This window comes from Urocampus carinirostris, chromosome 14 (genome assembly GCF_059441175.1).
Source record: "Urocampus carinirostris isolate Australia breed hairy pipefish chromosome 14, RoL_Ucar_1.0, whole genome shotgun sequence".
Taxonomy (NCBI): Eukaryota; Metazoa; Chordata; class Actinopteri; order Syngnathiformes; family Syngnathidae; genus Urocampus; species Urocampus carinirostris.
In genome coordinates, this window is record NC_142362.1 from 18,614,830 (window position 1) to 18,641,020 (window position 26,191).

A 26,191-nucleotide genomic window follows, 5' to 3' on the forward strand; every position below is an offset into this window, starting at 1 on the left:
TGAAACAAAGATCAAAATGACAAACAATACATGACCCTCACCCCCAAAACTGCGCAAAGTGGTAAAAAAATAATAATAAAAGACCAACAAAGGCCATAAATGACCAGAAAATCAATCAAAAATCCATTGTAAAACTATCCCCCCAAAGAAAACAACGCTGAAAAACATACTAGCATGGACTGGCCCCTCAAACTGTGAGCGCTTTGGTTGGCTTTTGGTGGAAGATTTTCAAGAATCCACTTGTTTGTTGCTCTAAGGTTGCAATATCCTGTTTGTGTGCCCAAGTAGAAGCCTGGAAGCCAGGCCTGCTCCCGCGCTGCCAGTCGACACGGACGGTGAGCGGCAGGATGCGGAGAAGCGGCAGCACTGTAAATCCCCAGTGCAAACATTTTCTCTGGCCTGGCGGGGCTCTAACGCAGCTGAGAAAACAGCAAGGAGGTAGGAGAAGCGCTGGACGCTTGCCCGAGCACACAAAGTCAACCTTCCCCGAGATGTTGAAATAGGCACAATTTGATTCAACTGAAAGACTTTCACTTGGGTTTTTTTGCTGCAAATTGACACATTGTGATTTTTCAATGACATGAAGTTTTCATCATCTTTTTCAGTCTTTGGATTTTCTAATTGGTAGCACGTGAAGGTTTTTTTTTTTTCCAAACAGGCTTAAAAGGCCTCACTTGTGTTTTTCAGCCGAGGCAGGCGTAGTCCAAGTCTCGTCTGCCAAATTTGACGTGGCTTCTGGTCCAGCCACAATCGGTGACGACAGCAAAGTAACACAGAAACTGAGGAGAGTCATGCTAATTTAACTGTCCGCACAAAAAAAAACAGACGGGCTGAAAGACAAAAAGGCTTTTTTTATTTTTTTGACTTTGTGAGGCCATGCGATGCAAAATGAAAGGGGTTGGAGAGCAGCGTCCGTTCCTCTGCCGAGCAAAGAAAGGAAGTCAAAAGGATGCGATGCTTATTCTTAACCAACGGAAATCATAAGGAATTGTTTCTGTTTTTTTATTTTCCATTTAGCATAAAGCTGTAAAAAGTGGCAGAAGTTAAGTCTATGGTCAGTCATGCATGACGGAATCCCGGCCGGGTGAGAAGCCTCACACAAATGTGCAAAGATAAATGTACTACATTCAGCTACTCGTGATAGTGCAATTGTGCCCGCCCTTGTGCCAGCTGGCGAATCAGTGGCGACTCCGGCGATGGGCGGCTCGCGCCCTGCCCTGCAAAATCTCGTCCCACCGCTGTGCAAACACACATAAAATTGCACAGTCAATAACTCAGCCATAATGAGGCTTGAGATGGAGGACCAAAAGAAATACAACGAAAAGAATGAGAAAATAAAACCTACAAACAGTCGAAATGTCCAGGAAAATACAAACTAGATGATCAAAAATATGAATAGAAACAAAAACAAGCAATAAAGCCACACAAAAAAAAAGAAAAGACGACAATAATGCGACCCAAAAAACAAGATAAAACTGCCCAAAGAACAATTCCAAAACAAGCAAAAAGATCAAGAGATGACCAAAAAAACTGACCAAAAGACGACTAAAAAACAATAATTAATAAACAAAAAGTACCCAAATAAACAACCCAAATATACGAGCAAAGTAGGACCCTAGATTTGACCAAAATATGACCAAAAAATGTGACCGCTGACCAAAAAGACGGCTGAAAAATGTCCTCAAAACACCCCCACATTGCCCCAATAAAACAACCAATGCAACAACCCAAAAATGACCACAAGACAACCCAAAAAAGATTAAAAAGTTGATCACAAAAAAACATCAAAAAGACTACTGTACCTCAAAAATTATCAAAAAAGACACAAAAAATTACCCCGTTTTACCAAAAAAGAAAGAAAAATAACCCAAAATGTGACCCAAAAAACAACCCAAAAAGACGGCTGAAAAATGACCCCAAAAATGTCCACAAAACACCCCACTTTGCCCCAAAAAACAACCAAATACAGTGGAACCTCGGTTTTCGAACGCCTCTCAGTTCGAACAAATCGGTTCTCGACCCAAAATTTCGAGAAATTCTTGCTTCGCTTTTCGTTCAAAAAATCGGAGTTCGAACTAGGGGCGACGCTGAGCGGCGTACGAGTGTAGATTGCCCCCACCCCTGTTGAAGAACTGTTGTCACGGCAACGCGCACTCCTTTCTTTTTTCGTTTTTCAAAAGCGGTGAAGGGAGTGTTTTAACCCCTAATTATGCCTCGGAAGAAGGTCGGTGCAAGCAGCAAAGTTGCTACAGGTGAAAAAAGAAGGGTAGTGCGTACAACTATTGCATTTAAGAAAGAAATAATAGCAAAATATGAAGAAGATGTGCGAGTTTCCCTTCTTTCAGGAATACAGCATGGCTTCTGCAGACAACCGCCAAGGTAAGAAATCCTACTCATAATTCTTTATCATTAACTGCTCACCACTTGTTGTGGAGACCCGGGTGCTAAATAACGCTTAAACGACCTGATTTTTTTATTTTTACACGTTCATGTTAGCGTAATCTTTCGTACGGAAGATTACGCTGACGTCAACGTACGATTAGCCTGGGTTAGCTTCATGTTTACGTTAATGGTAAACATGCAAAGATTTGGAACGGATTAAAACGATTTTACATTACTTTTAATGGGAAAAAACGGCTTCGGTGATCGTACAAATCGGTTTTCGTACAAAGAAATGGAACGGATTATGGTCGCGAACCGAGGTTCCACTGTAAAACAAAAGACGACCCGAAAAAGATTAAAAAGATGACCACGAAAAAAAAATCAAAAAGGCTACCCAAAAAATTGCCCCCAAAAAATGACCCCAAAATTGACCCAAAAAGACCAACAAAAGGTCAAAAATAACCAAAAATGCTACCTAAAACGATCATGTCTCAAGGACTATTTAGGATACGAATAAATTGTCTAGACGGAAACACATGGGTTAGTAACCCAAAAAGACCTGTGGTTTGTAAGACGCTTAATGCTAACGCTAGGTAGCTAAAGCATGACGTGTCCTACCTTGACCTTGCGTCCCATCTTCTCCTTCCATTTCTGCACCAGCGAGCCGTCAATCAGCAGCAACCTGCCGGAGTAGCCCCGCCCTCTCCCGTCAATCTACTCATCGGACGCTGGCGCTCGTTTACGATGGCCTACCTGGACATCTCGTCGTTCTCGTATCCCATAATGAGGTAGTCGTCTCCTGGGGCGACGGGCGGGCATCGGCAGGACGAGGCGTAATGGAGGCTGAGGGTCTCCTGGGCCAGGATGGGCACCAGGGACGACTTGAGCACCTGGCGGACCTCCACCACCGCCGAGGCCGGCTCCATACCGCGCTGGCGGACCTCCAAAACTCGCGCTCGAATCGCTGAAAGAATTTTCAAAAAGGAGCGGCCATCAAATAGAACGCAATCTCAAGTCAATGTGGTTTGGACCAATGCTTTACAGACGGCGTCAATGGATTCCCGATTGGACGAGTCACCGTGGCAACAGGGAAGCCAACATCTTCGTTTTTCATTCCTCCACAACTAGAAAGTTCATATGGATCCTTTCATATGACATGAAAGCAAGGAAGAAAGAAAAAAAATGGAGAAAAAAGGCTAAGGAAAGAAAGATGGAAGGAAAGAGACATAAGGAAAGGGAGAGAAAGAGAGACGGTAGGAAAGTGGAAGATGGAACGATAATGAGAGAAGAAAGGAGACAGAGAAAAGGAGTTTTAAAGGTGAAGAGATGGAGAAAGGGGAAAGAGAACAATGGAAAGAGGATGAGAGGGAAATGGAGAATAAAAGTAAGTAGAGGGATCTAAGGAAAGAGGAGACTCAATGAAAGGCAAAGAAAGAGAAGTAAAGAGGAAGATGAAAAAAGTAAAGAAAAAGAATGAAGGAATGAGAGTGAGAGAAAAAAAGTAAAGAAAGAAAATGAAAGTTAGAAGGAAATAGAGGGAGAATGAAGGAAAGAAAAAGAATGATAGCGAGGGAAAGGAAGATGATGAAGGAAGAATGGAAAGGAGAGGTAGATAAACACAAAAATAAAGACAGAAAGAAAGTAAAGACAGAAAGGAAGTAGTTTGTGTGCACTCGAAATCTTGGCAAAAGGGAAGCTAAAAAAGAATAGAAAAGAGAGAGGGGAAGAAAATAAGAACAAACGGGAGAATGAGAACTAAGGAAAAAGAGTGACAAGAGGAAGAAGGAGGAGAATGAGAGAAGGAAAGGAAAAGAAAAGGGGAGATAAAGGTATAGAAAAGGAGAAGGCAGAGAGAGGACGGATAAAGAAGGAAAGAAAACGAAGGGAGGAGAGAGGGAGTCAGAGAAGGAAAAGCGGGAGAGAAACTGAAGGAAATATAAAGAAAGAAGGAATGAGAGGAAGAAGAGAAAGAAAGTAAAGAGAAGGAAGGGTAGAAAATGAGAGAAAGAGAAATACAGAAAAAGAAAGATAGAAAGAGGAAAAAAGACAGCGAAAGAAAAGATCTTGTTTGCACTGGAAATCTTGCTAAAAGGAAAGCCAAAAAAAAAAAAAAAAATCAACTTGGCAGATTTTTGAAATTTGCGTTAACTGCACTTGTGCCTCAGCCAAAGATGGAACATCTCCAAAAATTGATGCGGATTCATGCAGCAAAAACTGACCATAGTTGTAGTTGTTCTTCAGGTAACTCTTCAGGCCCAACTTCACCGTCTTGCATTTGCACCTATCTACACACAAAAAAAAGGTTAGCGACGGCAGGGGGCCCGCCCGGGGCCCCGGCCCTTCCAAAAGCCGCCTTACCGGCACTTCCTCGGCACTGAAGGTCGTTGGCGTCCAGTGGAAAGTCTGGACTGGACTCTGTTGAGTAAACCGAAAACATGTTGACTGGAAAAAGGAAGCGCATGGATGGGAAGCATTGTGAGTCGGGTGTTTCTCAACTTGAGGGTTGAAACCCAAAAGTGGGTCGCAGGGTTTTGCCTTGACGAAATAATGCTAAAACAAGTTAATAACTCAGGATCAATGGCACTCCTAAACAATAGATGGTGATAATGCCTTGCAAATGCCAATTGACACCAGTTATTTTGCCCATTTTTCTGTCATGTTTTTAGTGGGGTCTCTTATCATTTCTCGAATGTTCTTTGATCGTTTTAATGGTCGTTTTTGGGTCAGTTGTTTGTTCTTTTAATGGTCAGTTTTGGTTGTGTAAATTGTAAAAAATTTTTGACGGGTTTATGGCGTTTTATTGGTCAATTTTGGTCATTCATTGTGGCTGGTTTTTTTAGTTGTCTTATTTTTTTTTTTTCAATGTTTTTTTTTGGGGTCATACTTTTGTCAATTTTGGGGTTTTGTGGCTAGTTTCCTGGACTTTATCTTGTCTTTGGACGGGTCGTATTGTGGTCATTTTTTGTTTATTTAGTTGTTTGTGGTTGTGTTTGGGTTTTTTGTCATGTTGTGTCGTTTATGACCTTTTTATGTTTTTACTGTTTTTGGGTCGCTTTTTTTCTTTTTGGGGAGGTTTTCATGTAATTTTTGTGGATAATTATTTTTATCTTTTTTTTGATTATTTTGTGATTTATTTGACGTGTTTTGGGTCAATTTTTGTCGTCTTTGGGTGATATTTGTTCATCTTTTGGTAATTGTTTTTTTAAATTGTTGGCTTGGGTTTTGCTTGTTTTGGGGTTATTTTTTCTCATTTATTGTTGTTTTTGATTGTCTTTTGATCTTGTTTGTTTTTGTGTGTGTGTGGGGGGGGGGGGGGTGTTGAATAGTTGGGTCAGTTTTCTGCATCATTTTTTGGTCATATTGTTTTAGTTTATTGTTGTTTTTTTTGCTATTTTTTTACGTTTTTCTGGTCAAAATTTAGGTAATTTAGGATTATTTTCTGATCTTTTTTTGGTAGTGTTTTGGGGTTTTGTTTTGGTCAGTTTTTTGTAGTTATTTTTGTTGTCTCTGGATCATTTTTTGATGTTATTGTTGGAGTTTTTTTCAAGTCGGACGAGTTGTGAACAAGTGCTGCAAGTTACCTGGGTCGCATCGAGCCGGGTCCTGGTAGAAGGCGTCTGCAAGGAAGGGAAAGTCCTGAGCTGGGTTTTTTTTTTTTTACTGTGGGCAGGAAATGTGGTTTTCCGGCATCCTACCGGGTGCGTCGGCCTTGACGACGGCCTCGGGCGAGATGCAGACGCCGCGGTGGTAAAGCGGCAGGTGGTCGCACCGCAGGCTCTCAGGCCAGCTGTGGTTGTAGCGGCGCATGATTGGCTCGCATCCGCGGCGGGCGCGCTGGCAGAGCGCCTGACAGGGCTTGATGGGCTCGTGCTGGAAGTCCATGGTGCAGATGGGTGCGTACATGGCGCACAAAAAGAACAGCAGATCCGCGCTGCAACCCGTCCCTGAAATTGGGATAGAAGCTAGCATAACAAATGACAACAGGGGGGGCAGCCGGCACACCTTAAATGGGAACCTTGGTGCACCTCAAATCACAACCGACTTCGGTCTAAAGTCAGCTCTGGTTAGGTTTGGCACGGAGGAACGTGACGTTTGGCAGCCGGGCTAATCGCGCTAAGCACACATACGCATAGCGCGTGATAGCACACATTGCGCTAAGCAGCCAGTCAGGTATACAAAGAACTTAACCCACATCTTATTTATTCTTCATTTGTCCTCTATTTTTTGGCAAGGCAAGAAATCAATGTTTAAACTATAGTTTAGGAAAAAACCATTGATCGTCTTAACTTATAATTGAAGTCTAAGTGCTGTTTTGAATGAAAGCATTAATAGATTCGAAAAAAAGAGTACATGCAAAAGAAAAAATAAATAAATCACTAGATGGCCTTACTTGCTGTTAGCTTCCATATCTTATCACTAATTCTATGATTTGGGCACCAAATCAGAATCCTTGGTCTTGTGATATGAGGCAAGAGGATTGCATGCCTCACTCTGCATTTGCAGACGCTCAGTAATAGGTTGCATACCATTTGTATAAATAATCCGAAACTTAAGTCTCTTTATTGCCCTCTGCCATGAGGCAAAAGGATTGCGTGCATCACTCTGAATCTGCTAAGAACAGTAATATGTCACATACGCATTGTATTCATAATAGGTTAAAGTTCAGTGAATTTGAAAAAAAAATGGTAAAGTTAAATGAGAAAGAATTTTAAAGGGACATTGTGAATTATTTAACCACTAGATGTCGCTTTATTGTGTTGGGCAACCGAAAATAAGTCTTACAAAGCGCAAGAAAGAATGCAAACTACACTGACCCCAAGGGACCAAAACACATCAATTGATGTACTTTTGAAAGAAAATTGTCTGAACTCCAATTGAAGATGTCATCGCTGTAGCAATTTGCACTCTTGTTTCATTAAGTCAAGGGTTTCCAACTCGCAGCCCGCAACCCCCCCAAAAAAATCAAAAGACAATAAATGAAATGACAAAAAAATTACCAAAACACGACCCCTAAAAAACCCAAAAATGACACAAAAACATCAAATCATGACCAAAAACACCCTATATTATATTAAAAAATAACTAGCAATAAATGGCCAAAAACAACTGAAAACCAAAGACATGACTTAAATACTTGACCACCAAAACACACAAAAAAGATATAAAAAAAGAAGACCCAAAACAATCAAAAAGAATCAAAATATGACAGATAAATGCCAATTTCTCGCCCTATGATTGACAATTTGTGTATTTTGGCTTATTATTCGAATCAATATTAAAATATTTTTTTTCTACTAAGATGTGCTAAATATTACAAACTGTCCGTTTAACACTGACCCTTTCATATCTTTTTGATTTCCCTGATGATGGGTGAGGCACAGCCTCAGCTGCCTCCCCTGACAGCACGTCACTGGCTATGAAGATAAGACCAGGGTTCGTACGGGTGCTCGAAATCCTTGAGAATGCTTGTATTTTAATGTTGTGGTTTGTAGGATTGAAAAGTGCGTCAGCTCCTTTAAATGCTTGAAATTGTTGTCATGTTTCACGAGTTTGCTTAAAATTATGCCATTACTGCTTTCTAGTGGCTTCCTTTTAACTTCGAATTTATTCTCTAATGATTAACGGCAGCTACTTTAGTTTGTATGCCACGGACCTGTAAAGCATCATCGCCCCCTATGGGTCGTGCCCAAGAGGATAGGTGCATGCTAGGCCTAAACCAGGGCACTATAAAATGTGCCCTGTTTAAGATTACATGCCAATTATGGATATTTATTATGGCCATGCAAAAAAATAAAAAAAAATAAGGTAGCATTTCCAAATGGTAAATTTTAATGGGAAGAACTTCCTGCGACGGAAAATTTAAGTCTCATATTGCTGTCATTTTTACCCAACACCTGTCTCAAACAAATATATTTGCTATTTACATGGTAGATCTAGGTTTTTCCATAAGTGGTCATTTTTAGACGACTAGTTTACAACCCTCTAAACATTGCATTCGTGTATTTTACTTTGGGCAGTTTTTAGACATTGTAAAAGAGTTGTAAATGTTTGACTTCTTTGGGTGTTTACAGAAGTCAATCCATGGTTGTGCACACTTGTGCATGATAATCGCTCGTAGAAAGGGATCCTGGGCTCTATTTATGCATGATTATTTTCAACTGTGATTGCAATACAGCCCGAAAATTACGTTGTAAATTTCATTGGCTAACCAATGTGTCAATCCACATTTGAATCAGTCAGTATTGGTTAAAGATTTTTGAAGTTGAAGTAGGTCATGACTATTTTATTCAAGACAGGCCTAATTAGATTGTCACAGGCTGCAGACTGTGGAAAAAAAGCTTGCAATTGGCCAAGAGCCAAGTCAATCAAAAGGTCAGAGGCTAACAGCAGTAATGGAAATCATCTGATGAGTCTTTTTATTTTTAATGGGGAATGGTGGAGCAAAACAAACAGAATACAACAAAGATCGTCAAATTCGGCAGAAATGCTTTCAGGCGATTTTTTTTTTTTTTAAATGGGTCTGCATTATCGTGTTTACACAGTTGGATTCACTGGCCTTCGTGAAGGAACCCACACGATATTTGCAAGGAATTGTGACATGAGTAGCATTTCATAGCACTTATGGGTGAGTTATGCCGGCTTTATAGATTTTGGGTATCTTGTTTCAAACTGATTGTGATGTTTCTGTAACGAGTGTATTTTTGTAATATCTTATATCCCAAAAGGTTAAGCTTCCCAATGAGAAGTGGCATGACACAGTATGTCAGTGACTGGTGACAACAGTCTGACAGTCGGTTGGTGGAACGTCAAAGGGTTAAAGTGATATAGGATCATTCAACACTGTACGATTAAACTAGGCTGATCATTGATACGTTTGATTTAATGCAGCTAAAATGAGGACTAATATCTGTTGATGGTAAATGGTCTGCATTTATAAAGCGCTTTTCAAGTCAATGAAGACCTCCCAAAGCGCTTTACAATGTGCTTCACACTTATCCATTCACACAAACACTCACATACCAATAGGGAGTCAGCCATGCAAGGCGCCTGATGAAAACAAAGTTATGGAATTGGGTGTTAAAATAGTTCTTTATCATTACCACTCTATAACATATTCGCACTGGAGCCTCCACAAACTCCGCCGCTATGCTGCAAGTGACACTAGGCAAGCGAAATAGGAGCGGGGAGGGAGGTGAGAGCGGTGCTAGGAATCTTATGGACTAAACCATTTCAGGGCAGTGGAGTATTCCCGACACACATTCACATTTTTTTAATCTAGCCTTTTTCATGTGTAAATCGCAGATACATTTGTGGCTTTGCAAAGTACAAGATTCACACTAGATATCTTCTGTTAGCGGTACTTAAGAAATCCGAAAAGTAGCTTTGAAAGTGCTTGAATTTGGCCATGAAAAAGATGTACGGACCCTAAAGAGAAGACATCCCTAACTGGTAAAAGTCTGACAACGGGGGAGGAAACCATGACAAAGACAGGAAGCAGTTGACAAGAACATCTGGGACAGAGGACTCAGTAGAAGACCACCAGAAGGAAGAAAGTCAACGTAGACCAGGACCGCAATTAAGTCAGTTTACATTACAGACAGCATTAATGGAGTCACCATGGCAACAGGAAAGCCAACATCGGCATTTTATACTCCACAACTGGAAATCTTAGACACTTTTCCTCATTAGACAAGAACGAGAAAGAAAGAGAAATGGAGATGGTGGGGAGAAAAGACGAGGGGAGAAAGAAAAAAAGGGTTGACAAAAGAAAGGGAGAAAAAGGTAAAGGGGAAACAAAGAAAGATAAAAAGAAAGTTAAAGGGAAACAAAGAAAAAGAAAGTAAAAGGGAGTGTGTGACAGGAAGAGCGGAAAAGGGAAAAAAGGGTGACAGGAAGAAAGGAAAAGGTCATGAGTGACAGGAAGAGAGGAAAAGAAAGTGAAGTGAAAGAAAGAGATAGAAATAGGCAGCTGGGTAGAGAGAAAAGGCCAAGAGTGAGAAAGAAAGAGTGACCAAAAGTAATAGAAAGAGTTATGAATAAAGAAAAGAGGAGGAAAGAGAGCAAAGGAAAATGAAAAAGAAAAGAAAAATAGACTGAGAAAGAAAGGGAGAACAATAGAGTGGCAAAGAAAAAAAGGGGAGAAAGTGAAAGAAAGAAAGAGAAGACAGGAAAGGAAAGAAGTTAAGAGTGACGGAAAGAGGTGAGAGGAAAGGGGAAAAGGGAGTGAAAGGAGGAGATAGAGAAATAGGCAGCTGTGGAGATACATAAGGCAAAGAGTGAGAAAGAGTGACAGAAAGTGATAGAATAATGAAAAATGAAAAGAGGAACAAAGGAAAATGAAAAAGAAAGATAAAAGAATAACAGACTGAGAAAGAAAGGGATAACAAGAGAGTGGCAAAGAAAAAATGGGAGAAAGAAGAGAAAGTGGAAGAAAGAGAAGTTAAGACTGGAAAGGAAAGAAGAGTGACGGAAAGAGATGAGGAGAGGAAAGGGGGAAAAGGGAGTGAAGGGATGAGATAGAGAAATAGGCAGCTGTGGAGAGAGAAAAGGCAGAGTGAGAAAGACTGACAGAAAGTGATAGAATAATGAATAAGGAAAAGAGGAGCAAAGGAAAATGAACAAGAAAGATAAAAGAATAAGAGACTGAGAAAGAAAGGGAGAACAAGAGAGCGGCAAAGAAAAAATGGGAGGAAGAAGAGAAAGTGAAAGGAAGAAAGAGAAGTTAGGGCCGAAAGAAGCTAAGAGTGACAGAAAGAGACGAGGAGAAATAAACGGAAAGAAAAGAGAGAAAGATGCAACGGAGCAAATGAAAGAGTGAAAGAAGAACAGAAAGAGAGCGAAGAAGGAAAGATAAAGACACGCAGGGTTGAACTGTTACTGACCGAGGAGTCCCTCGAACTGCTCGATGGCGAGGACGGCGTTGTCCTGCGTGCTGTGGTGCAAATGGTTTGGCATCTTGGTCATGTTCCAGGGCATGGAGCGGCACAGCGGGATTCGAACAGGCTCGCACGAGGCTGCCCCCGCTGGCGACATCGTGCAACAGCAGCAGGCGCTTAGCGCCGCTATCAGGGCTCCCCACTGCCTCATGGCCAGCAGCCTTTCTGGCCCCCTCTTCCTCACAAATGCCGCTTATTAGGGGACGGGACGCCCCGCCTCCCCCCCTCCCTCCATCGCTCCTCCTCTTCGGCCACCCCTGTTTCCTCACCTTGGCTTCACCCTGCCTCTCGCCTTCGTTCTCTTGTTTTCTTGTACTCGCGTTACTGAAAAAAGTCATTAGTTACAGTTATTTTAAAAACGGGGAGGGAAGTGGGGTCCTCCAGTTACCCCCTGAGTGGTTTCCTTCTTTCTTTCCTTCTTTCCAACTTTCTTTCTTTCCTTTCCCGATTGTTTCCCTGCTTGCTTGTTTCCTGCCCTCTTTTGTAGCTTCTTTCTTTTCTCTCTCTTTATTAACTTTCTTCCTTACGTCCTTCCTTTAATCCTTCCTTCTTTTGTTGGTCTTTCCTTCTTTATTCCTTTCTTTCAGTCTTTCTTTCCCAGCTTTTTTTCCTGCTTGTCTCTCTCTCTCTCTCTCTCTCCCTCTCTGCTTGTATACTTTCTTCCTTGCTTCCTTTTCATCCACTTGATCTTTCTTTCTCACTCTTTCTTCCCTTCAGTCCTTTCTGTCCTTGTTTATTTTTTCTTTCTTTTCTTCTTGCTATTTCTATCCATCTTTCTTTAATTTCCCCTTTTCTTTCTTTTTTTCTTTCCCTGCTTGTTTCCTTCCTCTCTCCCCTCTCTCTCTTTTGACTTATTTACTTTCTTCCTTCTATTCTTGCTCTTTCTATCCATCTTTTGTTTTCCTCTTTTCTTTCTTTCCCTGCTTGTTCCTTCCTCTCCTCCCTCTTTCTCTTTTGAGTTATTTCCATGTTTAGTTTCCCCTTCTCTTACTTTTTCCTTCCCTGCTTGTTTCCTTCCTCTCTTTCTATCCAGATTTCTTTTGTTTTCCCCTTTTCTACCATTTTCCTTCCCTGCTGGTTCCTTCCTCTCTTTCCCCTCTCTCTTTTGACTTATTTACTTTCTTCCTTCTTTTCTTGCTCTTTTTATCCATGTTTAGTTCCCCCTTTCTTTGTTTTCCTTCCCCTTTCTTTGTTTTCCTTCCTTGCTTGTTTCCTTTCTCCCCCCTCTCTTTTTTGACTTATCTACTTTCTTCCTTCTTTTCTTGCTCTTTCTATCCATCTTTCTTTTGTTACCCTTTTTCTTTTTCCTTCCCTGCTTGTTCCTTTCTCTCTTCCCCTCTCTCTTTTGTCTTATTTACTTCCTTCTTTTATTGCTCTTTGTATCCATCTTTCTTTAATCTTCCCATTTTCTTTCTTTTTTCCTTCCATGGTTGTTTCCTTTCTCTCCCCCCTCTCCCTTTTGACTTATTTACTTTCTTCCTTCTTTTCTTGCTCTTTCTATCCATCTTTCGTTAATTACGCCCTTTTCTTTATTTTTTTCCTTCCCTGCTTGGTTCCTTTCTCTCTCCCCTTCTTTCTTTTGACTTATTTACTTTCTTCTTTCTTTTCTTGCTCTTTCTATCCATCTTTCTTTAATTTCCCCCCTTTCTCTTTTTTACTTTCCTGCTTGTTTCCTTCCTCTCTCCCCCCTCTCTATTTTGACTTATTTACTTTCTTCCTTCTTTTCTTGCTCTTTTTTTCCTTCCTTGCTTGCATGTTTCCTAATTTTTGTTATTGCCAAATGAAACTGTGAAATCATCTCTCACCTTATTTCTTTTTCTTTCTCCTTTTTCTTTTCTGTGTCCCTGTCTTCCTTTCTTTATTTCTGTGTTCCAATGTTTTGCGTGCGTGCCACGGTGCTAATGCTTGTCAGATGTTGCAGCAGAAGCTTCTCTTGTTTGACTTGACTGACTGCCAGCACGCATGCGCACGCACAACGTAACGCATCGTCCGACTTTTGTGACTCACGCCTCAACTCGCAGAAGGGAGCCGTCAGCACTTTCTATCCCCTAAATCCCTCCCTCTTTTCTCCCCCTTTCCTTCCTTCCCCCCTCAGTGTTTTTGCGTCCCATCACGAATATGTTGTTCGAATGGATGCTCCTCCGTCCCGCCCCCGCTCCACCTTCTCCCTCAGGACTGACATACAAGTCCAAAACTTGCGTCAAGGAGATGAAAAGTGCCAGGAAAAGTCAAAGGAAAAAGAAAAATTGGTTGTTTTAGAACAAAAACGTGCTCGGAAAGTACCTCAATCTTTTCCAAGATGGATCTAAAAGCAGATGCTGGAGAAAGGAGCAACATTTGCAGCAGCTTCTCTTGTGACGTCACTTTTTGCTCTGCCTCCTTGCAACACCAACATTTCAATGTGGCTGTGGTGACGTCACTTGTCAGTTGGTGGCCTTAGTGACGTCACTCGTCATTTTGTGGTGAAGCGTCAAGCGCGTTTGCCTCCCAACATCTGGTGCGATTGTCCCAGTGAGGAGGTGACGCCTCCTAGCGGACAGTTTGCATCACTGCGGCTTTCCCGTCTTGTCGAGTAGACACGTGCCACAAAACCACTGCAAACCATGAGCGTAACTAGCCCGTTATTGGGGGTGCTCAGGCTCCCCAAATTCAACCCAAGAACCCACTAAAATTAAAGCACTTTTTAAACTTTATTTTCTTTGATAAGGGACAGGATAGGCTCAAATATTATAAAAAACAGAAAACTCAAAAAAGCAAAACCAAACAAATGTGAACAACGCTGCCTCAGAAATGCTCTGCTGCTTTCCAATGTTTGATTCCATTTTGTTTAAGTTATGAATTGATCCTGATTATTATTACTGTTGTATTATTAATTATTATATAATTACCTCATGTGAGGTCCCTTCTTCATTTTCCTCATGGTGAGGTTTTTGAGTTTTTCCTTGCCCTCATGTAGGTTTTAGATCAAGGGGTGGTGTATTAATAATAATAATAATAATAATTTCCTTTGTATTGTCATTCTTTGTAACAATGTACACAGAACGAAATGTCGATACACCTGACCCGTTGTAGCAAGTCGATGCAGCCGCAGCCAGAGGGCGCCGCCATTATACCAATTAGGTATGTCTCGGTCGAGGCGCGAACCAGCGACCTCCCAGTCTCAAAGCGGGCACACTACCATCTAGGCTACTGAGGAGTCTGTGGTTTGCAATAATCTGTGGTCTGTGCTGCCCTTTGGGACTCTTTGTGATTAAGGGCGTCACAAATAAACATGACTTCACTATATCAAAGTGAGCCAGCTCCTGTCGTTCACCTTGAAGAGATGGGTCATTGAGCCATTATGTACAATAATTGTACAGTGTACATGATCGACACATACCTATCTCGAAGGGAGCCGGCTCCTCTCGATCACCTCAAAGAGCCGCATCATAAGAGCCGTTCCATCCGCCAACAACACATCACTATATCAAAGGGGGCCGGCTCCTGTCGTTCACCTTAAAGACATGGGTCATTGAACGACACATACCTATCTCGAAGGGAGCTGGCTCCCGTCGCTCACTTCAAAGAGCTGCTTCATAGAATCCTTGCATTTGCCAACACATGACTAGGTGCCGTCTCCGAGGCTCCTGAAATGGGGTGGGGGACTGAAGGAATTCAGGAGATGGCAAAGAGTCTGCAAGTTGGGGAGCGAATATTTGCAAACCCGCACCCTCCCCTGTTGTCCCCCTCCTATTTCTTTGTGTGTGTACCGCAGGATTCCATCACTCTTAGCAACAGTCCGGCCGCTTTGGCGTTGCCGTGGTAACGCCATCGCCATTTAACGCTCCACCGCTGCTCGCTCGCCCTTTTCTCTCGTTTTCTCTCCGAGCTGCTCCTCCATCTTCACCGCCTTCATTGCCGCAGCGACACCTCCAAAACTGCGCCTCCTCCCGGTTCTCCTCTTAGTTCTCCTGGTTCTCCTCTTCTGTCAGCATCATCGTTGCCGCGGAGATCGCCCGTCCCCGAATAGGGAGTTGATGAACTTGCGCCGTTTCTTCTCAGCCTCCTCCTCCACATGAACGCCCACGGCCCAAAGGAGGCCGTGATGCTCCTGGAGGAGGAAGAGAAGGAGGCGCATCAAGAAGAAGAAAAAGAGCAAGAGTCACAGGAGGTGACGCAACCAAATGAGGAGGAGGAAAAGGAGGCACTGCAAGAGCCAGCTGATGAGGAGCAACAGGAGGCAGAAGAGGAGGTCCTGAAAGATCTCAGCATGGAGCAGGAGGAGCACCTGATGCTGCAACAGAAAGATGAGGTGGAGAATCAAGTCGAGGAGATGCTGCCAGAGGAGAACCAGATACCAGGAAATGAAGACCAGGAGGATGAGGTTGTGCTTGTTTACAGTGCTGAAGCAGAGGATCAAGCTGAGGAGGTGCGACCAGGACTGAAGGAGATGCCACAGGAGGAGGAAGTGGAGGAGGGTCTGCTTGCTCACAGCACTGAATCAGAAGAACAAGCTGAGGAGGTGCAGCCGGAGGAGCATCCAGCAGAGGAGGAGGAGGAGGTTCTGCTTGCTCAGAGCTCTAAATCAGAGGATCAAGATGTGGAGTTGCAACCAGAACTGAAAGGGGTGCTGCAGCGGGAGGAGAAGCATCCAAAAGAGGAGGAGCAAAAGGAGATTCAGGAAGAGGAGCTGCAAGACTTGGTGGACCCTCTGGAGCAAAACCACAACAGTCTGGTTCTGGCTCGCCTGCGAGGAATGTAAGTAGACGACAACACTTACATTGTTTCAAAATACAGATGTTGTTCCTGGGGCGAGAACTGGCCCCTGAGACATAACACAAATGGCAGGGTGTGCCCACCCACGTGAGGGCAATTTGGCCTAAAGTAAAAGGGGACTCGCTGACCAGGTCTGAGGTTTTTTTTTTTGGAATGTAGGGGCAGGGCTTCAGAAGGTAGATGGGGGCGTGGGGGTGGTGGCGGGGCTAAAGCACAGTGCGGTGCAGTGAGGTTGGTGTCCAGTGAGGCGCAGTGAGATTTTACAAAAGAAATGAGGCTACATCTTATTGGTCATTTACAAGAAATACATATAGACAATAATTGGTTCTTGTATATCCTTCAAGTTTAATGAGAAAAAACTGAATATATTTAACCGCTTCATATCATTTTCGTTGAATGATTCCGTGATGACAGATAAAGCACAGGCTTACCTGCTTCCTCTGAATGCACATCACCGTTAATAGTGATATTCATTATATCATGTGAAAATTTTGTCATTATGAGAATGAAAATCAAAAAACGGTTAAGTTAATTTTAAAAAATAACTCTAAGGAGACAATGAGTCGTATTCACCACTAGAAGGCACTGTGTTGTGCAACTTTAAATAGGTTCTACAAAGAACAAGAAAGAATACGAACTACAATGACACAAAGTAACCAAAAATCACAATTTTCCCAGCTAGGTTTTAGAAGGTAAATACAACTATTTCAGCCAGCACGGCAGAGCAGTGGTTAGCGCATGTGTGGCACTAGGATCATGGGATCAAACCTTCCTGTGTGAAGTTTGCATGTTCACCCCGTGCTTGCCTGATTTTACACCGGGCATTTCAGGTTAATTGGCTGGTCTAAATTGTCCCTAGGTGTGAATGAGTGAGTGAGTTGTCTGTCTCTGTGTGCTCTGCGACTGGCTGGCAACCAGTTCAGGGTGTCCCCTGCCCACTGCCCTAAGATAGCTGGGATGGGCTGCAGCACCCCCGCGACCCTACTGAGGATAAGCGGTGCAGATAATGGATGGATGGATGGATACAACTATTTCATATATTTTTAACTTGATATTTCAATGACAGGTGAGGCTGTGTCTCACCTGCCTCCCCTGACTGCATGTCACTGGCATTAATAATATTCATAATATGTTGTAAAAATAAAGCTATTTTCATAAATAAAATCCGAAAATTGTGAAGTTGAATGAGACAAAACTTTAAAGGGATAATGTGTAGTATTTGATCACCAGATGTTGCTGTAGTGCAGGGGTACGGAACCTATGGCTCGGGAGCCATATATGGCTCTTTTCATGAGTACGTATGGCTCCGAAATAAAATGTTACCATTGCACATCTCTCGGTGGCGTGCCAAAGTCAAGTGATTTCATTCCGATTTTGCTCCATATAAAGCCGAAGCAACTTAATGCAGAGGTTCGATAAGAAACCATTTAAACTGATAAATAAAAACGCTGGAAAACGACTTTGATTGGGTGAGCAGTAGAGGTGGGCGGATCCCTGCACACAGCGCAAGGCACTTGCTTCTCTCTCTCTCGCTCAGTGCAGTCTCCACCGAAAGTGAATATTACGATATGCCTATTGTTTGCAGTAATTTGTGACATTTCTACTAAAGAACTTTGCATGCACATTGTTTTGAAACCGTTATTAAGGGACAAATTTCATGGAAAAAAATTGCCTCAACACTTTTAACTGAAGGTGGAAGACAAATTGTAAATGGCATATTTACATTGATTTGGGACACAGGATTTGGAATTATTATCATTTCATACATTTGATTAAATCCTAAAATGACACACAGTGAAATAAAATATGCTGAAGAATTCGCTTTTGTTTAGAGAGCGTGTTTGGCAGTTTTTTTCAATTTTGTCTGAAAATATATGATGTGGCTCTCTCAATTTCTTTTTAAAACATTTTTTGCTTTTATGGCTCTTTGGGTCAAAAAGGTTCCTGACCCCTGCTGTAGCGTGTAGTGCAACCAACAATCAGTGCTACAAAGCACAAGGAAGAATTCAAACAACAAAGGCTCGGATTGACCAAACTGCTACATTTTTTGTGAGCAAATTGTTCTTTTTTTGTTGCACCCAAGTTCAAGATGAAGTCACCAAGGCAATTTGCATACTTGTTTCATTAAGGCAGGGGTTTTAAACTCGCAGCTTGCGGGCCACCAAAAAAAGCCAACCAAAAAAAAAACTCAAAAGACGACAACGAGACCTAAAAATGACTCAAAAACGTTCAAAACACAAGCCAAAACACGATCTGAAAATAAAAAAATAAAAAAACAACCGAGAGCTAGGCCAAAAGAATGTCCAAAAAGACCAATATTTGGCGACAAAAGACTAAAAACACAAAAAAATGGCCAAACAAAAATGAACCCAAAAAGATATTTGAAAAAAAGCCTCAAAAATGATCAAAAAACCCAATAACAAATCACCTAATAACGGGTAAAAATGACCAAAGACACGGCCGGGGACAAAAGCAAAGACATGAAAACTACGGACACTCAAAGTGACCGAAAAGCATCATTATCATTCAGTTTTATTTTCCTTTTTTTTTTTTATAAATATAGCCATTTCATATATGTTTTAAATGATATCGCCATGACAGGTGACATATTCATTGCTAAAGCGACATGCTAACAAGATCCTAAACGTAATGCTAGCCTGGATGCTATAAAACATTGGCCACTCCTTTGTTCGATGCGGCCTCCGGTTCCATGACGACGCACGCCACTGCAAATTGTTGATGTTGCGTTTTTGCGGGGGAAGCGTGCGCGTGAGCGCCCACGTGTGGGAGAATGACTGATGACGTCGCACATATTCTTGTTGTTGTTTACAAACAATGTCTTTTTTTTTCTCAACAGGCAGAAGTACAAAAAGGCTTCACAGAGGTAAGCCACGTCCACCTGATAAAACGCATCCATGGCTGCCCTCCTGTTGTCATAGATACTGAAAAGCAAGCGCCCCCTCCGGTCGCCGTGACGACGCAGCGGGTGGTCGTCGGTCCGAACGCCGGACCGAGGTCCGAGTGTCTGGATTTGGCTAGGGTCGCCATGGCAACAGAGGCGGCAGCGCCCACTTCAACGGCTCAGCTTTCTGGCTCTCGTCCTTATAGGCTGGGGATCAGCAACCTGCGGCTCTAGGGCTTGAAAATGGAAAAAGACGGGTCAGGGAAATACAGTGGTACTTCTACATACAATCCTTATTCATTCCAGGATTGTGCCCGTAGCTCAAATTGCTCGTAAAACGAGCTGATTTCTTAATTGGAATTAAAAACAAATTGGTCTGCTACCATTCTCCCAAAAGCATCTTCCTGGTCACTAAAACACATTCAAATAGTTCCAAAACCTTTTAAAAAAATTGCAGTAATAATAAAAATAAGATTATATTAATGGAATAAGAGGCTAGTTTATTATGAGCATTTAGCTTATAACGAGGGTTTGCGTATCAACTTATATTCTTGCCCGATTTTTTCTACATTTTTTTGATCATTTCAAGTTGTGTGCAGTTTTCTTTGTAAATAAAACACACATACCAAAATACTCATGTTAAGAGGTGCTTATATAAAGAGGTCCCACTGTATATATGTATTTTTTGTGTGCCGATTTTCTTTAGAATAAATGTTAAATGACTGACTTTTATTTACAGGCCACATTTTCTTTTAATATAAAGGTTGGGTGCATCATTTAAGGTGTCCTTTAAAAGTGGAAAGTTAAATACTTTCTCAAGTATGTGTGAACAATGCCCAACTGAGTTCAATGAATCTTATTGCAATATGTATTCTGTGTAGCACTATTTAGTTATTCTATATAACACGCTACAGTGGGCATTTGCACGTCACACTGGGTATTTGTATATTGTATTCTTTTTGCTTTATTATTGTATTGTTCTCAGCTCAGGGATGCTGCTGGAAATGTGAATTTCCCTTCGGGGATGAATAAAGTATCTATCTATCTATCTATCTATCTATCTATCTATGAACAAAATGTTTGTATCTACCGTTTTTCGTAAGTCGAATGTTCGTAAGTAGGGGAGCGTCTGTACTTGCACGTGCCACAAACGGAGACAAGCCAGGAGGCAGCGAGTAAGAAAGTTCCAAATTGCGTTCAACACCTTTAAAACAGGCTTTTAATTTGTTGTGACTTCAGACATATTTGTTTTCTGTGTTTATTTTGTTTTGGTCCGTTATGACTGTTTGATAATTTTTCTTGCCGACCTGTTATAGGCTGAAAGCGGCGGTGGCGGTTCTGGACGGTGGCGGCGTTTTGGACCCTGCCCACTTGCGGGACGACCTGCAGGTGGCCGCCGCCATGTTGGACACCATCTACGCCGACGAGACCAAGTCAGAGGGATCATGCTAATAATGCCGATAATGCTAATTATGATAACGTTTATGGTGCCCTTGCAGGCGCCTGCTGGACCCGGAGGACGAGCTGAGCGAGCTGCCGTCCGAGTCTGTGCCAACGGAGGTCCGTGATTGGCTGGCCTGTACATTTGGCCGGCAGGCGGGCGCCGCCAAGCGCCGTCCCGAAGAAAAGCCGCGTTTTAGGAGCATCGTGCACGCCGTGCAGGCCGGCATCTTCGTGGAAAGGTCAGAAAAAAATGCCGTCACGTTCGGAAATGTCTTATCATTATTAGTAGGCAGAATTTAGTGGAAATAGTCAAATGTATGGAGCAGATGTCCTGCCATAAAGAGAAATGCATGTAGAAACTAGAATGGCTGTGCACCATTAGAGCATTTTTGATTGGCATTTCCCTTTTTCACATCTGGGGTAACCTACCCAACTGCCTGTAAAAGATAATGTTGTTATTCAACGCAGTTCCAGTCAGGGAAAGTAGAATGTGCTCCATCAGAGCATTACCTTGTTGTGACAAAATACATAGAAAATAAATTCTAAAAAAAAACGACCAAAAAATAAAATAAATAAAATACTTAACATAATAAATTTAAAAAATGCATGATATTCTGCTCTTGCTCCTTTCCAGTTAGCTTAGCAGATAACGAACATGATTTATTCCTTTTTGAAAAGAGGCTTACTTTGGTTGATGGCCTTTTAGTGAAGAATCAAATGTATCTACATAGCATAAACACAAATAATATACTAAAGCAGTCATTCGCTGGTCTAAATAAATCAAAAGCTTTTTCATATTTTTTTTACTTTTAATATCGATTTCTGATTTTTGAACCACACGCTCTAAGCAGGCTCAAAAATAGCATACAAAACATAAGTAAAGTAAACCAAATTTCCACCACTAGGTGTTTAAATGGCATTGTGGATGCAGAACACATGACAAAGTACTCCAAAAAATGATCACAAAATACACAATAGATACACGATAAAATTAGTGGCAAAATACTTAACAAAAAGGACTACTAAATACATGACCAAATAAAACTCACCATGAATAAATTAAAAAAATACAAAACAATGACAAAACAAACACACAAAAAATACTCAAGTCAAGTCATGTTTATTTGTGACGCCCTTAATCACAAGGAGTCTCAATGGGCTGCATTGATCACAGATTATTTTAAACCACAGACTATTAAATATATGTATAAATATAAATAAATAATGTCAAAAATACACAACAATGTACACAACAAAATGCATTACAGAATACGCAACAAAATTCAGAACAGAATACATGATGCTCTAAATATCACCATAAATAAATGACAAAATACAAAATAAACAATAAATTACATACAAAATCAATAATAAAATAAACAACAAATTACACAATGAAATATATATTTCCATAAAGATCAAATTAAAAATACACAACAACATACCCAAAAAGTGACAAAATACACAACAAAATAATCAAAAAATACAAAAAAAATACACAATAAAATATGTGAAAAAATACTCAACAAAACACAACTAAATACATGACCAAATAATTATCACCATAAATAAATGACAAAATACATGACTATGACAAAATAAACAGAAAAATTACTCAACAAAATAAATGATGAAATGGACAACATAATATACGATGAAATAGATATTGCTAGAAATTGATGACAAAAGTATGACAAAATACAAAACGATATACAGTACATGACAGAATGCAGAACAAAATACATGATAAATACAAACTAAACCAAAAAATTACACAACAAAACAAATCATAAATAAACGACAAATTACTAAATGAAATCAATAACGCAATCAATAATTGATGAACGAATGACAAAATACACAACAAAATAGCTACAAAATGCAAACAAAATGACAAAATACTCAACAAAGTAATCACAAATTACACAACTGAGTAAACAAAATAAATGACAACTTGCATAAATCAATTAATAATTGGCTTGGATATCATATACTTGATGTAGGTATGATGTAACCCTACGGGATACCAGTATGTTTCTATTTCTTTCTTTCTCCATTCGGCAGCATGTGTCCTCCATACAAATGTAGAAACATCACATTAGACTTTTTCCCATTTTTATTGTGCTGGAGTTGGTTCATCTGGTGCATTTCTCCATTTAATGATGCGTGAAATGTGCTGGACGGTTGCCGTGGCAACTGACAGACCTTCTCTGATTCGTGTTTTTTGTGCCGGCCACGCCCCCAAACCCTCCCTCCTCCCCCCACCACAGGATGTACAGACGGACGTCCACCATGACGGGCCTGACGTACCCGCCCACCGCCCTCGCCGCTCTCAAGGTAAACAGGAAGTGGTGTCATTGTGATCCACAGCGACAGGATGTGATGTCATTGCCGGTCACGATGACAGGAAGTGATGTCGTTGGCAGCTAGATCGATGACGAGACACAAAAAAGATATAAGAAAAGAATTCGTCTTAACTCGTTCACTGCTAATGTCTTTAGCCGTCAATGGCGGTAAACATAATTTCCAATGGCGCATGACATATTGTTCATATACTTTTAGAGGTAAGGTGCCGAGTTTGAGTTGTCCTTAAAAACTTTGAAATTAAATATTTTCTCTATTTAGTTCAAAGAGCCTTTATAGTTTTTGGCTGAGTCCCATTCTTCGCACTTTCACTCGCTATGTGCCCTAGTCACTCGGTTTGCGCGTTCACGTGAAAATGGGGTGTGTCCCGATACTCTCAAGACCGAGGCAGAAGTGCCCTCAAACCATGTCGTAGCCACTTCAAGACCGAGGGGGCTCTCGACCTCACTTGGCGGCGAAGTGACTACCCAGAAGGCTTTGCGAATTCTCAATATCAACAAACATGCCCGGAAAGGAACCGCACAAATGTAAGTAGTTTTCCACAACCACGCATGTATTTGCAACAAAATGTATTGAGATATCTTAGTTAGACGTAAATGCAATAGAAAATCGTATTTTCGCGTTAAAACACGAACATTGCAAAATCGCTACTTTACGAAGTGCACTAATCTACCAAGGGAGCTGGCAAAAAAAAATCTTCACGCTACAAACTTTAAAGTAGGATAACTGGGCAGAAAATCACGGTTCAGCCCATCCCTGTTTTTATCTTAAACGAGTCGTCCTTTTACATCTACTGTACATGGCCAGTCGCTAAAGGAGCATAGTCAGAATACCGTTCTGAACATAAGCGCTTGTTTACTGCACACAATTTCGGGTGTCGTGTTTTATTTACAATATGATTCTTTCATGTGAGATCAGAATGCATTAGTTTTCATCATGCATTATGAGTAATGTCTCCGAATTTCACGTGGAAATACAGTTGAAACAAACTACTATCACATAGTCCACTGCCTTCTCTGTAAACACATATTAAGTAAACTAATTACCTTCTCAAAATGTTGTCCAAATGTGGAGACAATTCTAAAGCATATGTGATGCTGGCCAATAGAAGGCTCATACAGCCATAAGAATAACATGTCAATTTTGTGTATCTATTCACTATCAAATAATTATCCAGAACACATCCTATAATTTCCTGTCTCACATCAACTTGCTGAGCATCCTATACTCAGTTGTTTTTGTACAATACATCAGCATTAAGTAATTCTTGTTTTTTCCACCCAACCTAAAGGCCACTGTAGAACGTCCCGTGGAAGAGCTGGTCACCATCACAGCTACCACGCCATCCACACCACCGGGCACGTCGTTGGCACCTTCTAATCCGGCGCCAAACCCCAAATCACCCAGAAAAAAAAGGAAGCACGATACACTCCTTGACTTTTTGAAAGCGGAGTCTGCCGGAGTGAGGAAAAGGCTCGAAGAAACTGTGGCCAAAACTGAGCGGTTCCCGTCCTTTTTGGGAAGCTCGTGGACAAATTTCCAGAACAGTGACATCTCTGCAATGTTTCCCTTTGTTTTATAAAAGGATAATATTGTTTTTTTTATTAAGAACTCAATGAAGTTCCAGTTTGTGTTTTCCAGCTTCATGGAAGTATTGGTATATTTTTGTTAAAATTTGTGACACATTATTTACTATTATGTATTTTGGCCCAATGTGAGTTTGTTTTTCTGAAAGTAAACTATTATTTAAGCTGGAGTGATTTGTAGTTGTTTTCTTTCCAACAGTCACATAGTTCACACACAGTATCTCACATCATTATGAAATAAACCACCAAGGTGTTACTCAAAATGAAGATGTTTATTGAATAGTAATGCAGAAAAGCACATAATGCAAATGTGGGTCTGACTTAAAGAGCCTAAATATGGCTTTTGGGCAATTTATTCCATATTAACTGTGGACAATTCTTTGTACGGTGGACCTGGGAACCCTGAAGACCCGTGACACCACACGGTAGGACAGAGCGTGGGCCAGCCAGTACACGTAGATCAGGACCTCCAGCCACGGCCCTGTTCCCTCTTTAGCAGCTCATGCAGGGCCCACATAACCTAACCTTCTTGCTCAACCTTAAGTCCTGAATGAGTTCTGACTCCACATCCAACCATAAGCACAGGATGGGAACATTCCTGTCCAACCTGTCCACGCTTATGGGACAGCCACTCTGGAACACAATAGATAACAATTTAGACATAAAAGTGGGCATAGAAAAGAAAAAGACCGCTTTAACTGTGATGTAAGCATCATGAAAAAATGTTGAAATGACCTTTTTTATATCCAATGACAACTCTTTTGAATTAAATTCCTTATGAACTAAGGTTTTTGGGTCGTACAGGGAAGTTTGGTGACGATATTATGTCAGCTTAAGGGTCAGGTGGACTGTTCTTGTGTTTGTTTACTTTTCGTCATGTCACACATTCAAAACCCCTACTATATGTCATAAAATGGCATTAAGATACTAATAAGTAGATTGCCATTTATGTCTACACAAACATAGGGTATTATGTGAACGTGCATTGTATGTTAACTCTTACTGTATTTGACCGAACGGGTCATTTTTTTTAATGAGTGTACGTACCTTGTAAAGATGAATCAGCACTACATAGCGCCAAAGCTGTCTTCAGTATAGCACATTTCTCCTCCGTTGATTGGAGACACGGAAAAGATGATGAGCTTTCAGGCAATCGGTAATAACACAGCTGTAGCGGGCATTTTTAACGTTGCACGAACTCTCCAACTGACACACTACGTTGAGACTCGAGTTGTTTACATGTGACGTAGACCAATACGTCACTGAGGTCTACAGCCAATTAATATTACCGCCATCTCCTGGACAGGGGTGGAACCTTGCAAGTCTTGTCCAAACCTTTTCCGCTTTGCACTTCACTCGCGGAGGGCACTCCTCTTCGAGGGACCTCACTGGAGGGTCCTCAGGGCCGAGTGAGAGAAATGGGATTGGGCCTTTCTCTCCACAGCTATCCGGCCACAGAGCGTATTACGCTGGATGAAAGGAGGTGGGGGGGTGCTGAGGGGAGGAGTGATTTCACGTGGGTGCTGATGGTCTTTTTCCACAATGAAAATGGTGAAAGTAAGAAAAGGACTGGTTCAAATGCAGCCCAAATGCCCACCCAAACTCCAAAGAACATGAAAATGGATGAGTTTATCTGAGCGCATCCAAGTATTTCACATACTTGAACAAAAGGAGTTAAATAATGATTTCAACCAGGAGATGGCGCTAGCCAGTACAATATTTTGCAGTTGCGGACACCACCTTTAATCAGTTATTGTATTTTCTGGACTATCAAGGCCACATAAAAAATCTATCAATTCCAGAAATTTGAAAGTGTATAATCT

At 41.3% G+C, this 26,191-nt stretch overlaps 2 protein-coding genes and 2 long non-coding RNA genes across 6 annotated transcripts in view; 2 read left to right on the forward strand and 2 right to left on the reverse strand.

Moving 5' to 3' along the window:
* Positions 1–831: 831 nt before the first annotated feature.
* Positions 832–15,381, reverse strand: frzb (frizzled related protein). 2 transcript variants are annotated; one of them, XM_088353581.1, is made up of 8 exons: positions 14,845–15,381; positions 6,078–6,326; positions 5,964–5,999; positions 4,741–4,797; positions 4,602–4,667; positions 3,136–3,346; positions 3,001–3,064; positions 832–1,238 (listed from the first exon to the last, which is right to left on the reverse strand). In XM_088353581.1, exons 2-8 carry the CDS (start codon positions 6,283–6,285, stop codon positions 1,179–1,181), a joined length of 702 nt encoding a protein of 233 aa, XP_088209707.1. In that variant the 5' UTR covers positions 6,286–6,326; positions 14,845–15,381; the 3' UTR covers positions 832–1,178. The 2 variants fall into 2 exon arrangements, with proteins under 2 accessions (XP_088209707.1, XP_088209706.1); XM_088353580.1 differs by lacking the exon at positions 14,845–15,381 and adding an exon at positions 11,265–11,505.
* pde1a (phosphodiesterase 1A, calmodulin-dependent) overlaps positions 14,874–26,191 on the forward strand; it is a 33,088-nt gene continuing 21,770 nt past the window's right edge. Inside the window, exons 1-6 of one of the 2 annotated variants that reach the window (XM_088353579.1) lie at positions 14,874–15,937; positions 15,968–16,055; positions 18,931–18,957; positions 20,292–20,408; positions 20,475–20,657; positions 22,689–22,755. In XM_088353579.1, the coding sequence (XP_088209705.1) occupies positions 15,373–15,937; positions 15,968–16,055; positions 18,931–18,957; positions 20,292–20,408; positions 20,475–20,657; positions 22,689–22,755 (1,047 nt within the window). In that variant the 5' untranslated portion in view covers positions 14,874–15,372. Of the gene's footprint in view, positions 16,056–18,930; positions 18,958–20,291; positions 20,409–20,474; positions 20,658–22,688; positions 22,756–26,191 lie in introns of both variants that reach the window. The other variant, XM_088353578.1, reaches the window with a different exon arrangement.
* On the forward strand, positions 23,064–24,538 carry LOC148352866 (uncharacterized). Its single transcript, XR_015852758.1, has 2 exons — positions 23,064–23,309; positions 24,074–24,538. It is a non-coding gene; the product is annotated as an uncharacterized LOC148352866 (long non-coding RNA).
* LOC148352867 (uncharacterized) lies at positions 24,622–25,796 on the reverse strand. Its single transcript, XR_015852757.1, has 2 exons — positions 25,416–25,796; positions 24,622–25,001 (listed from the first exon to the last, which is right to left on the reverse strand). It is a non-coding gene; the product is annotated as an uncharacterized LOC148352867 (long non-coding RNA).